Source organism: Pan paniscus, chromosome 6, assembly GCF_029289425.2.
Source record: "Pan paniscus chromosome 6, NHGRI_mPanPan1-v2.0_pri, whole genome shotgun sequence".
NCBI classification, from domain to species: domain Eukaryota; kingdom Metazoa; phylum Chordata; class Mammalia; order Primates; family Hominidae; genus Pan; species Pan paniscus.
In genome coordinates this window covers 60,211,800-60,226,782 of record NC_073255.2, presented here as the reverse complement: position 1 = coordinate 60,226,782, position 14,983 = coordinate 60,211,800, and the positions used below count along the sequence as shown (strand labels likewise).

Sequence of the window (14,983 nt, the reverse complement as noted above, 5' to 3'; positions counted from 1 at the left end):
CTATTATTTTAAATCACTGAAACCAAATACTTCCATGATGATTCCTAAAGACAGCAACAGCTAGGGATTTTTAAGCAATACTGATTTCTGGAACCCACCTCTAGAGTTCCTAATGTAACTCTTCTGGGCTGGAGGCTGAGAACTGTGGTTTCTTACAAAGCTCTCTTGGTAATTGTGATGCATAGCCAGTTTGGAACCTAACGATCAGGGGTTTAGAAACCCTTTCTCAACAAGCGAAAAAGCTGTAAATAAAAGGCTTGTTAGGGGAAACCTGTTGAGACTAATAGCTATGTTATTTTCCTTCCAAAATATCCTTATTCTTTGTATTTTACTTCAGGTTAGCCACAATTATCTAATTTTATTACATATAAGATATCTTTGGTCCTGTAAGTGAACTGGCTCCATGTCTGTCTGGGTTTATAAGTGTGAAGTTTGAAGTAAGTTTATAAGTTTGAAATATGTAATGTCACTATGTAAATGTTGCATGCATAATAGGCAAATAATAAGCATCACAAAAACGAATGTAAATATAAATACAATATTCACAAAAATGAATGTAAATATAAATACAAATACAATATTATCAAGGGCCCATGTTTGGTTCATGGTGGCTCTAACATGTATATCTCTGTCTATGCTGTTTTTTTTGGTTTTTGGTTTGCTTGTTTTTTTCTTTTTGAGACAGGGTCTCACTCCTGTTGCCCAGACTGGAGTGTAATGATGTGATCTCAGCTCACTACAACCTCCACCTCTGGGCTCAATTGATTCTCCCGCTTCAGCGTTCCCAGTAGCTGGGACTATAGGCCCATGCCACTATGCCCAGCTAATTTTCATATTTTTAGTAGAGACAGGTTTTGCCATGTTGCCCAGGCTGGTCTTGAACTCCTGAGCTCAAGTGATCTGCCGTCTTTGGCCTCCCAAAGTGCTTTGGATTACAGGCTTGAGCCACCGCACCTGGCCTATGCTGTTTATTAATTAAGCTACAAGAATTCAGCAAGAAATCACTCTAAATCTGTATATAAATTGTCATTAGCAATTTGGACTTCAGTCTAATCCCTGAGAACAAGGTTATCTTTTATATCCTTTATATTCCCCGAATAATTATTAGAATGTTCTGAATACTGGGTAAAATAATAAGAATGCAAAGATTAGTTAAGGCAAGTTAATTTTTCAATTACATTTTTTGATGTGAAGTGTATTATTGGTTGTTATCATTAAAATAAAAATAAAAACATTTATGTGCACAAATGAGTCAAATGAGTACAGGCAGTAGGGTAGTTAGTTTATATCACAGAACAGAGAGACCACTCACCACAGCCTGTCACAATGACCAGAGCAGCAAAGAATCCTTTAAAACTGACCCTAGGGAAAGTTTGCTCTTAATAGTTACACATTTTCATAGACAGCTATATATTAGGTTAAATAAATAATGTTATAAAAAAAAAGACACACTAGATATTAAAGTTCAAACTTCAGGAAGAAAGCATTTCTTTAGAAATAAAATTCCAAATCATCTCATCATTGAAGACATAGAGCAAGACCTCAATTAAAAGGTATAAAATCAGCCAGGCATAGTGGCTCACGCCTGTAATCCCAGCACTTTGGGAGGCTGAAGCAGGAGGATCGCTTGAGCCCAGGAATTTGAGACCAACCTCAGCAACACAGTGAGACTCCGTCTTTACAAAAAATAAAAAAATTAGCCAGGTGTGGTGGCATGTGCCTGTGGTCCCAGCTACACAGGAGGCTGAGGCAAGAGGATGGTTTGAACCCAGGAGGTCAAGGCTGCAGAGAGCTGTGATTGCACCACTGTACTCTAGCCCAGGCAACAGACACTGTACTCTAACCCAGGCAACAGAGACTCCGTCTCAAAAAAAAAAAAGAAAAAAAAAGATATAAAATCTTTACCATTTTATTTTTTTCAGATGGAGTCTCACTCTGTGGCTCAGGCTGGAGTGAAGTGGCACAATCTCGGCTCACTGCAACCTCCGCTTCCCAGGTTCAAGCAATTCTCCTGCCTCAGTCTCCCAAGTAGCTGGGATTAGAGGTGCCCGACACCACACCTGGCTAATTTTTGTATTTTTAGTAGAAACGGGGTTTCACCATGTTGGCCAAGCTGGTCTCGAATTCCTAAGCTCAGGTGATCCACCTGCCTCAGCCTCCAAATGTGCTGGGATTACAGGCGTCAGCCACCGTGCCTGGCCAAATCTTTACCATTTTAAAAGAGAAGAAAATTTCAGTCAAGTCTTACATCTCATAATCTAAGAATAAAATGTATCAGTGATTTAGACCCCACAGCCTCACCTGTCCAGCCAGTATAAGCAGAGCAGTCATGGGGATCAGCTGTCTTCAGCCCTTCTTCCATTTGCTGCAGAAGATCTTTAATTTTGGTCTGGATCCGTCTTATGAAATTATGAATGATCTGAGATCCAAAAGAAGAGATAACTTTAACTTCACAAGAATGGGACAATGTTGCAATAAATACTTTAAAGTCTAAGTTGTACAAACATAACAGACAGAAGTTACTTTCCTTGGACCATCTCAGTGCATCATTGGTTGGAGTCTATCTTGGTTTTTATAAGGTTACTTTTTTTAATGAGATAATACCCTATTTAGACTATAACTCATAAGTAGAATCACAAAAAACAACAAACAACTTGCAGAAATCAAAGAATTAAAAAAAAAGGAAAAATGGATGGATTTAACTATATAAACATTTCAACTTCTGTAAGATCAAGAACATCAGAAAGATGGTTTAAAAGTTAATGACAAAGGGGAAATACATGGAATATAAGATATAAATCAACAATAAACATAATACATAACTAGACCCCAAATTATTAACATCTTCATACAAAAGAAAAAACAAATGATAAGCATACACAAAAAAAGTTCAATCACTCAGTAACTAATGAAATGCAAATAAAAACAAGTACCATGGATTTCTTACCAGATTAAAAAATATATATATATAAAAAGAATTAAGTCCCAAGACTAAGAGCAAACAAAATAGGTATTCTTATTCATTGTTGGCAGTCTCTCCAAAGAGAAATACGCAATATTCTTAAATAATGTAGCTTAACAGTGTTGTTAAGATCTTTCCTACCTTTGCTGATTTTTTTTTTTTTTTTGAGACAGTTTTGCTCTGTCGCTCAGGCTGGAGTGCTGTGGTGTGATCTCAGTTCACTGCAACCTCCACCTCCTGGGTTCAAGAGATTCTTCTGCCTCAGCCTCCCGAGTAGCTGGGACTACAGGCGCTTGCCACCACGCCCAGCTAATTTTTGTATTTTTAGTAGAGATGGGGTGAGACAGAGTTTTGCTCGTCACCCAGGCTGGAGTGCAATGGTGCGATCTTGGCTCACTGCAACCTCTGCCTCCCGGCTTCAAGCGATTCTCCTGCCTCAGCCTCCTGAGTAACTGGGATTACAAGCACCCGCCACCACACCCGACTAATTTTTGTATTTTTAGTAGAGCTGGGGTTTCACCATGTTGGCCAGGCTGGTCTTGAACACCTGACCTCAAGTGATCCACCCACCTCGGCCTCTCAAAGTGCTGGGATTATAGGCATGAGCCACTGCACCTGGCCCACCTTTGCTGATTTTTACAAATCTACTTGCTCTATTAATTGGGAGGTTTCCCATTATGATTATGGAATTATTTCTCCCTTTAACTCTCTCTCTCTTTTTGCTTTCATATATTTTGAAGTTCTGTTATTAAGCATAGGCAAATTAATGGCTAGTATGTCTTCCTGACAAACCGACTCAGTTTCATAATGAAATGTTCTTCCGTGAGATTGTAAAGAAAATACTTTTAGGTTTCTGCACAATTAGGGCTTTGAGGGCAAATTCTACTGAAATTTGGGATTCTGGACTAAAAGTAAACCTTAGGAACTAAGGCTTGCAGCGTGTGAACTCCAGAGAAGTTTCCTCAATCCTGGATGTGCATGTTTACATTTCAAAGTGCATGAGGCCCCAGAACCAGGAGACATTTCTGACTTGTAAAACTGAAGACAATGGGCTCATCTTTTCCATACAGATATTTATGTACATTCTGAAAAGATTAAACAAAGATGATGCTAATGAGACTCTCTCAGAAAGGGAAGGGGAGACAACTGCCTTTTCCCCTTTTATAAAAAAGCACAGACAATTTACTTTCCTTCTTTCCTTATCTACAATACTGGCTTTGCCGATGAAGGCCATCATACCCTACCTGCACTGCATTGTACCACAGATAAGAACTGGGACCCGGGAACTGCCCACTGGTTATTTGTTGTCAGGTAAATAGGAAGAAATTCCTGATTCAAAAACCTTTTGCTACACTCTGGACAAAATTAATTAACGTAAGTATCAAAACCGAACACCCTCTTTACCTGCTCGCCCTAAGAGCTATTTTATGGGACATTTCACACAGTCACTAAGTTTTCAGATGCCCACTGCTTGCTTACTTGGCCATCCATTCACTTTCAACCTTTTTCTTTATATTTAAAGTCCATCTCTTGTGTAACATACAGTTAGGTCTTTGTTAATTTATTCTGATAGTCTTAGAGTCCCTCAGTGGACATAAGCGGAACCCTCTTCATTGGCAGGATGACCTAAGAGAAACTGCAGTTCAGTCAACCCCGAACTGCAGTTCCAGTCCCACTGTGGGACAGACCCCATTTATTCCTGCAGACTCACCTCTAGGCTGTATTTTTTAAAAACTGGAATGAATTCAACCCCCAGATCCTCAAAAACAAATGTCTAACTTTCTTGTGTAACACAGCATGGCTCCTATGCAGAAAAACATCAAATTCGCTTCCTTAGTCTTTTATAACCAAAAGCAGCATAAGGAGGACAGGGCAAAGAAAAGAAAAAGGAAGAAAAAGAAAAACATAGAAACAAGAAGCACAGGCAGGCTCAACTGTTGGCTGTTCTAAAGCCCCCAGCCCCCTCCAGGTTTCCCTAAGGATACTCCTCCAAATGACTGCTACCAGTGGAGAGGGTCAGGCCACTCAAAGGCAAACGGCCCTCAATGAGATAAACGGGAAAAGCCCCACTCGACTTGTGCCCTCTGCCACAAGCTCAGCCACTGTAAACGAGGCCTGAGGACCAAAGGGCTCCCAGGACAGAATCCCAACCCCTGAAAGCCTTGAGCTGAAGGGGCTCTCTGCTCCAGTTGAAAACAGCTCACCTTAAGTGGTGACTTGAAGAGATGGGAAAAATTTGTCCTATACCATGTAGGTCTGAGATGTCAAAGCTCTCCCTGACTGATGGAGATAAAGGATAAAGGAAAGTAGTAAAGGGACTGGCCCTGCACCTTGCAATGGCTGGATGGTTCACAAGTCCTCCTGTAAAGCTTAACTCTTTCCTCTGCATTCCTTTCTTTAACAGAGTCTCTCTGTTGCCCAGGCTGGAATGCAGTGGCACCATCTTGGCTCACTGCAGCCTCTGCCTCCCAGGTTCAAGCCATTCTCGTGCCTCAGCCTCCCAAGTAGCTGGGATTACAGGCATGCACCACCACACCTGGCTAATTTTTGTATTTTTAGTAGAGACAGAGTTTTACCCTGTTGGCCAGCCTGGTCTCAAACTCATGGCCTCAAGTGATCCATCTGCCTCCACCTCCCAAAGGGCTGGGATTACAGATGTGAGCCACAGTGCCCGGCCCATTCCTTTCTTCTATTTTCTTCTTTTTCTGTTCAATCCAGGGGTCGAGCCTTAAAAGAGAAAAAGTCTCTAACATCCTAACCCCTGATTTTGTCATTTTCTTTAAAACTCCAGCTGGTTACATATTATGGCCCGTTTTTGTGCACATTTTAAACTGATAAGACAAGCTACAAGAGAAATTCAGAGCTCAAATGGTTAACCTACAATGTAGAGTTATGTAGAGTTTTCTAAAGCTCTCTTCCCCTCTTTCTTCCTAACTGCTTTAAATCTGTTGTTACCAAGTTGCTGGTGCTAAGACTCATTATTTATGGTGCAACTAATATGCAAACGTTGAAAACTCATTTAAAGTTAAAGAAGAAAAGGAAAAGAGGTATTTTTAGTAAGGAAGGGTATAATAAGAAATTTTATAGAAAAAAATCTTCTATGGTAAATTATTATCTTAAAGTAAGGTTGTTTTTTAAAAAGGATATTTAGAACAAGTCAAAGTCCAAGTATGTCGTAAATGGTCTGTGTAAGTCATGAAAAGGTTCATGAAGGAGAATTTATAAAAGGAATTTTGTATGTAATTAAGTTGGTTATAATTTTAAAAAATTATTTAGGATAGTCTTTGTAACATTAATCCTCTATGTTAAAACAAGGTTTTCTTAAGGTATTAATCTGCTCTTAATAAAACTGCAAAAAGTTTTACTCAGAATTTTATAAAAGTTTCTAAAAAAAAAAAAAACCAAAAAAAACTCAGAAGCATATATCAGAAGTTCAACGTTTGCTGTGTCCCAGTTTGCTGTGTCCCACTGCGTTCAGCTTTTTCTCCCCTGGAGGAGGCCTAGGATAGTAACTCTCTTCTGCAGTCTTTGTCAGTTCCTGTAACTTTTTCCTCCAGTTCTGTTATTGTGGCCTAGTGCTAAAACGTTTCTTTTTGAAGGTCAACATTAACCAATGTTTTCCTCTAACATAACTTAAATCTGTACTCCTGGATTTTCTTGACATTTATCTAAATTCTCAATGTAATCAAAAACGTCTCACACTGTTCCTATGAGTCATGTGTTCCCCTGCTATACTCATAACCTCCTAACCCTAAACACACTCTTCCTGTGTCTAATTAAATTCAAACACTTTTTCATCAAGTTTAACTTCCAGGTTAACTAAATGGACACCCCTCCGAAAAAAGTCACACTGCAAAAGGTTTTTCTTTGCCTTTTTGGTAACTGGCTTTAAAAAAACCCAAACTTTTATCTTCTAGAGTTCATCAGTTTCACCTTCAAATGATGCTGCAAATTGCATAACAATCTCTCCCCAATAATGCCTGCTACCTTTACGAATTTCCCTGGGATTCAGCTGAACACCAGTTTCACCCTAACATAATCCCCATCTCTAACAAGTCCCTTTCTCCAGCAAGGTCCAATATCCTACATTCCACAATCCAAAACAGTAACCCACGTAACTTCTCAACCAACTAACAATCCTAGTAGGGCCAGCTCTATGACCTAATCAGCAGGAAGCAGCTGGAAGATGATACCTTCACCCACATGCCAAAGATCTGTCACTGTTGCTCTGTCGTGGGGGAAATGTGGAGTCCTAATTGGGGAAAAGAAGTCATGCTGGTAGGAGCAGTGGGAAGCAAAAAAAACCCGGATAAGCTAAAGTCCGTCTTTCTTCAGGGTCCAGAACATGTAGCCCTCCTGTGCCCAACTTACGACCAGACACCTACAACTTAGCTCACAGCAGCCTTGGCATTACTGGTACTGCACAAAGCTCTCCAGCACACCCCGCACCACCATTCTGTAAAACCAATCCCAGCAAGCCTTTGTTTCCATACAGTCATGTTGCGGGAAGTCAGGGACCCCAAACAGAGGGACCGGCTGAAGCCATGAGAGAAGAATGTGGATTGTGAAGATTTAATGGACATTTATTAGTTCCCCAAATTAATATTTTTCTAATTTCTTATGCCTGTCTTTACTGCAACCTCTAAACATAAATTGTAAAGATTTCATGGACACTTATCACTTCCCCAATCAATATCCTTGTGATTTCCTATGCCTGTTTTTGCTTTAATCTCTTAATCCAGTCAGCCGAGAAGGATGTATATCATCTCTGGACCCTGTAATAATTGCGTTAACTACATAAATTGTACAGCATGTGTGTTTGAGCAATATGAAATGTGGGCACCCTGAAAAAAGAACAGGATAACAGCAATTGTTCAGGGAATAAGAGAGATAACCTTAAACTCTGACCGCCAGTGAGCCGGGCAGAACAGAGCCATATTTCTCTTTTTTCAAAAGCAAATGGGAGAAATATCGCTGAATTCTTTTTCTCAGCATGGAATGTCCCTGAGAAAGAGAATGCGCACCTAGGGGTAGGTCTCTGAACTGGCCCCCCCAAGGCGTACCTGTCTCTTATGGTCGAGATTGCAGAGGTGAAATAAACTCCAGTCTCCCATAGCGCTCCCAGGCTTATTAGGAACAGGAAATTCCCACCTAATAAACTTTGGTCAGACCGGTTGATCTCAAAACCCTGTCTCCTGATAAGATGTTATCAATGACAATGGTGCCCGAAACTTCATTAGCAATTTTAATTTCGCCTCCATCCTGTGGTCCTGTGATTTCGCCCTGCCTCCACTTGCCTTGTGATATTCTATTACCTTGTTAAGTACTTGATGTCTGTCACCCACACCTATTCATATACCCCCTCCCCTTTTGAAACTCCCTAATAAAAACTTGCTGGTTTTTGTGGCTTGTGGGGCATCACAGATCCTACCAATGTGTGATGTCTCCCCCGGATGCCCAGCTTTAAAATTTCTTTTGTACTCTGTCCTTTTATTTCTCAAGCCAGTCGACGCTTAGGAAAATAGAAAAGAACCTACGTGATTATCGGGGCAGGTCCCCTGATACAGTCAGCTTCTCTTCCACTGGCCTGTCACCTCCTTGCAACATCTTTTCCTTCTTTCTCTAATAAATCTGCCTTTCTGCACTCAACAACTGTCTTGGTAAATTCTTGCACCCCCACACCACCAGCCCAGAAAGTCGCCACTCACCCATGACAGTTTTCATCAGATATCACCTCTGTTGCTTTTTTTTTCAGACGGGGTTTCACTCCTGTCACCCAGGCTGGAGTGCAATGGCATGATCTTGGCTCACTGCAACGTCTGCCTCACAGAGTCAAGCGATTCTCCTGCCTTAGCGTCCCAAGTAACTGGGACTACAGGTGTGCACCACCACAACTGGCTAATTTTTGTATTTTGTGTAGAGACAGGGTTTTGCTATGTTGCCCAGGCTGGTCTCAAACTCCTGGGCTCAAGCAATCCTCCCACCTCTGCCCCACAAAGTGCTGGGATTACAAGCATGAGCCATCATGCCCAGTCTGCTGTAACAAATTATTTTACATGGTGGTGGTGATGGTGGTAGTGTTTTAATCTTAAAATGTCTTAATTTGCCTTCATTCTTGAAGGATATTTTCACTGAAAAAAGAATTCTGGATACTAGTTTCTTTCAGGACTTACATGTTATTTCATTCTCCTCTGTCTCCATGATTTCTAACGAAAAATCAGCTGTCAGTAAAATTCCCTATATATAATGTGTTGTTTTCCTCTGCTCCTACCAAGATGTGCTCTTTACCTTTGTCTTGATTTGGGCTTCTTTGTGTTTATTCCTCTTGGTGTTTTGAGGGGCATTCTGCATCTATAAATTTCTTTTTTTTTAATTAATTATTTTTTTAGAGACGGAGTCTCGCTCTGTCGTCCAGGCTGGAGTGCAGTGGCGTGATCTTGACTCACTGCAAGCTCCGCCTCCCAGGTTCACGCCATTCTCCTGCTTCAGCCCCCCAAGTAGCTGAGACTACAGGTGCCCGCCACCACATCCGGCTAATTTTTGTATATTTAGTAGAGACAGGGTTTCACCGTGTTAGCCAGGATGGTCTCGATCTCCTGACCTTGTGATCCGCCCGCCTCGGCCTCCCAAAGTGCTGGGATTACAGGTGTGAGCCACTGCACCCGGCCCTGCATCTATAAATTTCTATCTTTCATTGAATGTGCAAAATTCTCAACTATTATTTGTTCAAATACTTTTTCTGTCCCACTCTTCCTCTGCTTCCCGTCTATGATTCCAATTACCAACAGCTGGATGGTTTGATGTAATTTAACAGGTCCCTAAATCCCTGCCTTTCTTTTTCCCTTCATTTTTTTTTCTGTTTTGCACACTGGATAATTTCTATTGATCTATTTTCAAGTTCACTAATAACTAATTCTCTTCCCTCTGTCTTGAAACCACTCCTGCAAAAATTATAACAGTGAAAAAATCATGACAGTGAAAGAGATCTGACCTAAGGGACTCTATCTTGCTTCTAACCTCCAAGCTGTCCTTGTTCATTCCTGGGTGTTGGCTGAATTAACTTTGAGAGGAATTTATTTTATTACACATATATATAGAGAGAGAGACGAAGTCTCACTCTCTTGCCCAGGATGGAGTGCAGTGGCACTATCTGGGCTTACTGCACACTCTGCCTCCCAGGTTCAAGCGATTCTCCTGCCTCAGCTTCCCCAGTAGCTGGGATTACAGGTGCATGCCCCTATTACAGGAGTTATTCAGAAATTATTTTAGGTGATAGGATAAGGGGTCTTTGGTAAGCTGTTTTTTTCTTGTAATAAAAGCAGCTCCAGAAATGTTTATTTTCTAGCAGAAAAACGGCTTGAAGGGCTAGGCTAGCAAGTACTGATATGCTAATGTGGATTAAAAACTAGATCTGCCCAACATGGCCACCCCCAGATATCTCCACCTGTGCAGGACATCATAGTGGCCCACATTTGCATATTAAAAGGCTAGGGTGGGAGGGCCAATTACTTTGAGGGCTATGTGAATGACATACATGGTCAAACCAATCCCCTGGGCCCTATGTAAATCAGATACTGCCTCCTCCAGCCTCCCAATATAACTGACCATTCCTCCTCATCCACCACACATGGGGTTTTCTCTCTCTGCTTGGAGCCTCCCTCCCTCTGCCTCTGTAAGGAGGAGCTTCTTTCTTCCTTCTTGCCTATTAAACTCTCCGCTCCTTAAAACCACTCCACATATGTCTGTGTCATGTTATCTAAATCAGCGTGAGACAAAGGACCCTGGTGTTCCTCCAGTCATCAGAGCTGTATCACCATCACGTCCCACTAATTTTTTGTATTTTTAGTAGAGACGGGGTTTTGCCATGTTGGCCAGGCTGGTCTGGAACTCCTGACCTCAAGTGATCCACCCACCTTGGCCTCCCAAAGTGCTGGGATTACAGGCGTGAGCCACCATGCTGGCCAAGAGGAATTTAATTTACGGTTTAACTTTGAAACAAAGATAACAGCCCTTTCCCAAAACAAACTCCCTTCTTGCCTGGGGACCAGAATGCCTTTTAAGACTAACAAATTAGCCACAAGATTAGAAATTATGGTGTAGGAGTCATGCAACCAGAGGCCACAAGATTCCAAACCTCCCCAATTGCTCTTCAGGATAACATCACTACTGTAAAACCTAAGAATGGTGCTCGAGATGTATTTTCAGACCCTGCCTTCTGATGCACCAGCTGGTGCCATCCAGCCTGGTAACAGGGCTCAACCAGTTCTGTGATCCCACCCAGGAACAGAAGACAGCAAGAAGAACCCACTGTGACCCCTAAGATTTCATCTAGGATCCGACCAATCAGCACTCCCACTCCCTTGTCCCCTCCCACCAAATTATCCTTTAAAAACCTCATTCCAAGTTTTCAGAGACACTGATTTGAGCAAAAAACTCCGGTCTCCAGTTCAGCTGGCTTTGTGTGAATACAAATTGTGATTCCCGTCTTGATAAGGCAGCTCTGTGTGGGCAGCGGGCAAGCAGAACTCACAGGACACTGACAGTCTTCTCCACTCCCCTGCTAAGGCCATGCAGTAACTTTTAAATGCCATATATTGTATTTATCAGTTCTAAAATATCCATGAGACTCTTTTTTTAATGGTTTTTACTTCCCTACTGAGATTTCCTCATTTTTCATGAATTGAAAGCATATTTTGTTTTATTTCATGGAGGAGGGTTATAGCAGTCAGTTTAAAATCCTTGCATACTAGTTTCACTATCTGGTTCTTTTCAGGATTGGACCCAGTTAATGTTCTTTTCTTTTGAAAATGTGTCTTTTATGTAGAAAAGCAGAATATGCCTCCTCAAAATCATTCATTTTTGACATAAGGATGAATTTGAACTGAGAAGTAGATGCCAGAATAGCTCTCTCCCCTCCCGCACCTACCTAAAAGCAGGACTTAAAAACGGTGTCCCTCCTTCCCTCCCAACCAGCAAAGAAATCTCTGGAAGGCATCAGCCTGGAGAAGGCACCAGAGAAATCTACATCACAAACCTCATTTGTTTGCCATTCTATGATTTGCATCCCAGACACTCAAAGTCCCTGTCCTTTGTCTTGTCACTGCTCTAAAAACGCATTGCTCTTTGCTGAAGATGAGATATAAGCTGGGTTTGTTAAGCCATCTCTGTGAGATACACTCATTCCCTGGGTACGTCCCACGTATATATGAAATACACACATTAAAACACTTATTTGTTTTTCTCTTGTTAATTTGTCTTTTGTTACAGGGGTCTGTCCCAGCTAAAAACTCCGAGGGGTAAGAGGAAAACCTATTTTTCTCTCTTACACTATGTTCCTGGTTCTACAGATAGCAGGTAACTTTGCCCTGCATCTGGAATGTTAATTTGTACACTGTTTTCTTGCTTGTATTGAATTGCAAATTCTGTTTCTGGGGCAGCAGCTCTCCTCTCAATTTCTATCTTTCGTCTTTAGCTAAGCTTCTTTGGGTCTGTTCCAGACACGCATTGTTCAGAATTTGATTGGATACGTACACAGACAAGATTTTTGGATCCCTCCTCTGGCTCATCCCTTTTCCTCATTATCTTATCAGCCTGTTATCCCATCTTAGATTTCTGGTTCCCGGAAAATGTGATTTTGCCATAGGCAACCCCTGCCGCCACTGAGTGCACCATGTAAATGAAACTTAGCTCCAGGATAAAAGATGTGGACACAGAAACTTCCTTCACAGGGAATGCACTATAACATACCCTACAGAAATTCACTCCTCCGCCCAGGTATGGTGGCTCATGCCTGTAATCCCAGCACTTTGGGAAACCAGGGTGGGTGGAACACCTGAGGTCAGGAGTTCAGGACCAGCCTGGCCAACATGGTGAAACCCCATCTCCACTAAAAACACAAAATTAGCCAGGCGTGGTGGCGCACGCGTGTAATCCCAGCCACTGGGGAGGCTGAGGCAGGAGAATCGCTTGAACCCAGGAGGCAGAGCTTGCAGTGAGCTGAGATGGCACCACTGCAATCCAGCCTGGGCGAAAAAGAGCAAAACATCATCTCAAAAAAAAAAAAAGAAATTCACTCCTCCTCTGATCATGCACTGTAACATACTCTATAGAACCTCCCTCCTCCTCCAATCATACACTGTAACACGCTCTACAGAACCTCCCTCCTTCTCCAATCACGCACTGTAACACGCTCTACAGAACCTCCCTCTTCCTCCAATCACACACTGTAATGCACTCTACAGAACCTCCCTCCTCCTCCAATCACTCACTGTAACGCACTCTATAGAACCTCCCTCCTCCTCCAATCACGCACTGTAACATATTCTATAGAATCTGGGCATAATACAAAAAACCAATTACACTGCAGTCTGCTTAGTCTCTCCAGTGCCTTTGAGTAGTTGCTTTTTATATTATATACAAGTTTTATAGTTGTTTTATACAGGGAGTCCTCCACCAGGGTCTTAGCCCATCATTAAAGTATAAATCCCCTAAAACACCTTTTAAGTTAAAAAAAGAAAAACAACGCAGTATATGTACCTTCTTTTGTTGCACTCCAGCTGCATATTATATACCATAAAACCTCCATCCTTGTCTACATTTTTAAGTCATTGAAAGTAATAGCTAAGCATTCAGAGATGGGCAAATCTATTTTGAGACCAACCAATTGTGCCAAAGAGGATTTAAACGTGCATATTTACAAGCATATATTTTTGCTAAAAGTACTGAATACAACTTTCCCCTTTGACATTATATTTATTAGTTGCCCAAGACTAAAATAGGTAGGCAAGACAACGAATTCTATTAAGTGACTAAAATATACCATTAGCTTTCAAAATTGTATCTTTTCATTAAATGTTATTCAAGGTAATAAGTAAATTACGATAATTCCTACTCAACCATGGTGGTAAAATACCTTCCCTTATAGCGAAAGCTGAGTTAGAAATCTAAGGCCAAGGAGAGCTTCATGAAAATCTTCATAATTATGCTCACTTAAATAAAATGATAAAGATGGCACACCAAAAAACACAGTATCAATATTTCACCCACCTTAAAGGTGATATTATGAGTTAACTGGACAAACACATTCACTTAACAATCTTTACTTACTAGCAATGCTTTCTGGATTTGCCATTCCCTATCGTTTTGGTGATGTGCTTGTAAATGTATTTAACTTTGCTTCTGTTACTGAATGCACCAAAAAGAGTAACTGTCTGGTTCTCCATCCAACTTCTTAAAAACTTTTTGACTCCATGTTAGTAACTTAGGCCTCCTGTGTCTTGACCTTTGGTTTCTACTGTAATCAAAGAGATGCAGAATCATTTGCATGAGAAGGAATAAATAGGGGATACCTCTTTAATACCTGCAGTGGCAGAACCCATAAGGTAGTTCCTAGCCCGTATCTAGTCCCCACACCCTTCCTGCTTGTTAACAGAAATCTGATTATATCCAGAATAGTAGGGCATCCAGCCCCAGAAGAGACACTTGATTTTCCAGGCCCTGTTATGCACAAGGGTGGCCACATGACACAGTTATGACCCATGAGACCTAAATGAAAGTCTTCTAGGAGGTTCTGGGAGGTTCTTATTTTTCATGATAAAAAAGACAGAACTTCCCTAATTTTTCTCCCCTTCTGCCTGCTGATTAAAGTACGTGTAAGTTGAGTTTTCCAGGCCTAATGCACACTCACATGCCGTCTTAGCTCTATCATGGTAACCTAATTCCAAAGCATATGCTACTAACCCTTCATTCCTCATAAATGATACTGGAGTTTTGTTTTGTTTTGTGTTTTTTGAGATGTAGTCTCGCTCTGTCGCCCAGGCTGGAGTGCAGTGGCGTGATCTTGGTTCACTGCAAGCTCCACCTCCTGGCTTCACACCATTCTCCTGCCTTCACACCATTCTCCTGCCTCAGCTTCCCGAGTAGCTGGGACTACAGGTGCCTGCAACCAGGCTGGCTAATTTTTTGTATTTTTAGTAGAGACAGGGTTTCACCGTGTTAGCCAGGATGGTCTCGATCTCCTGA

At 41.4% G+C, this 14,983-nt stretch overlaps 1 protein-coding gene across 1 annotated transcript in view; it reads right to left on the bottom strand.

Annotated features, from left to right (window-relative positions):
- The window catches only part of LANCL2 (LanC like glutathione S-transferase 2), a 66,313-nt gene that overhangs the window by 37,567 nt on the left and 13,763 nt on the right, over positions 1-14,983 (bottom strand). Inside the window, exon 2 of the mRNA XM_003815820.5 lies at positions 2,302-2,419. Within this exon, the coding sequence (XP_003815868.2) occupies positions 2,302-2,419 (118 nt within the window). The remainder of the gene's footprint in view (positions 1-2,301; positions 2,420-14,983) is intronic.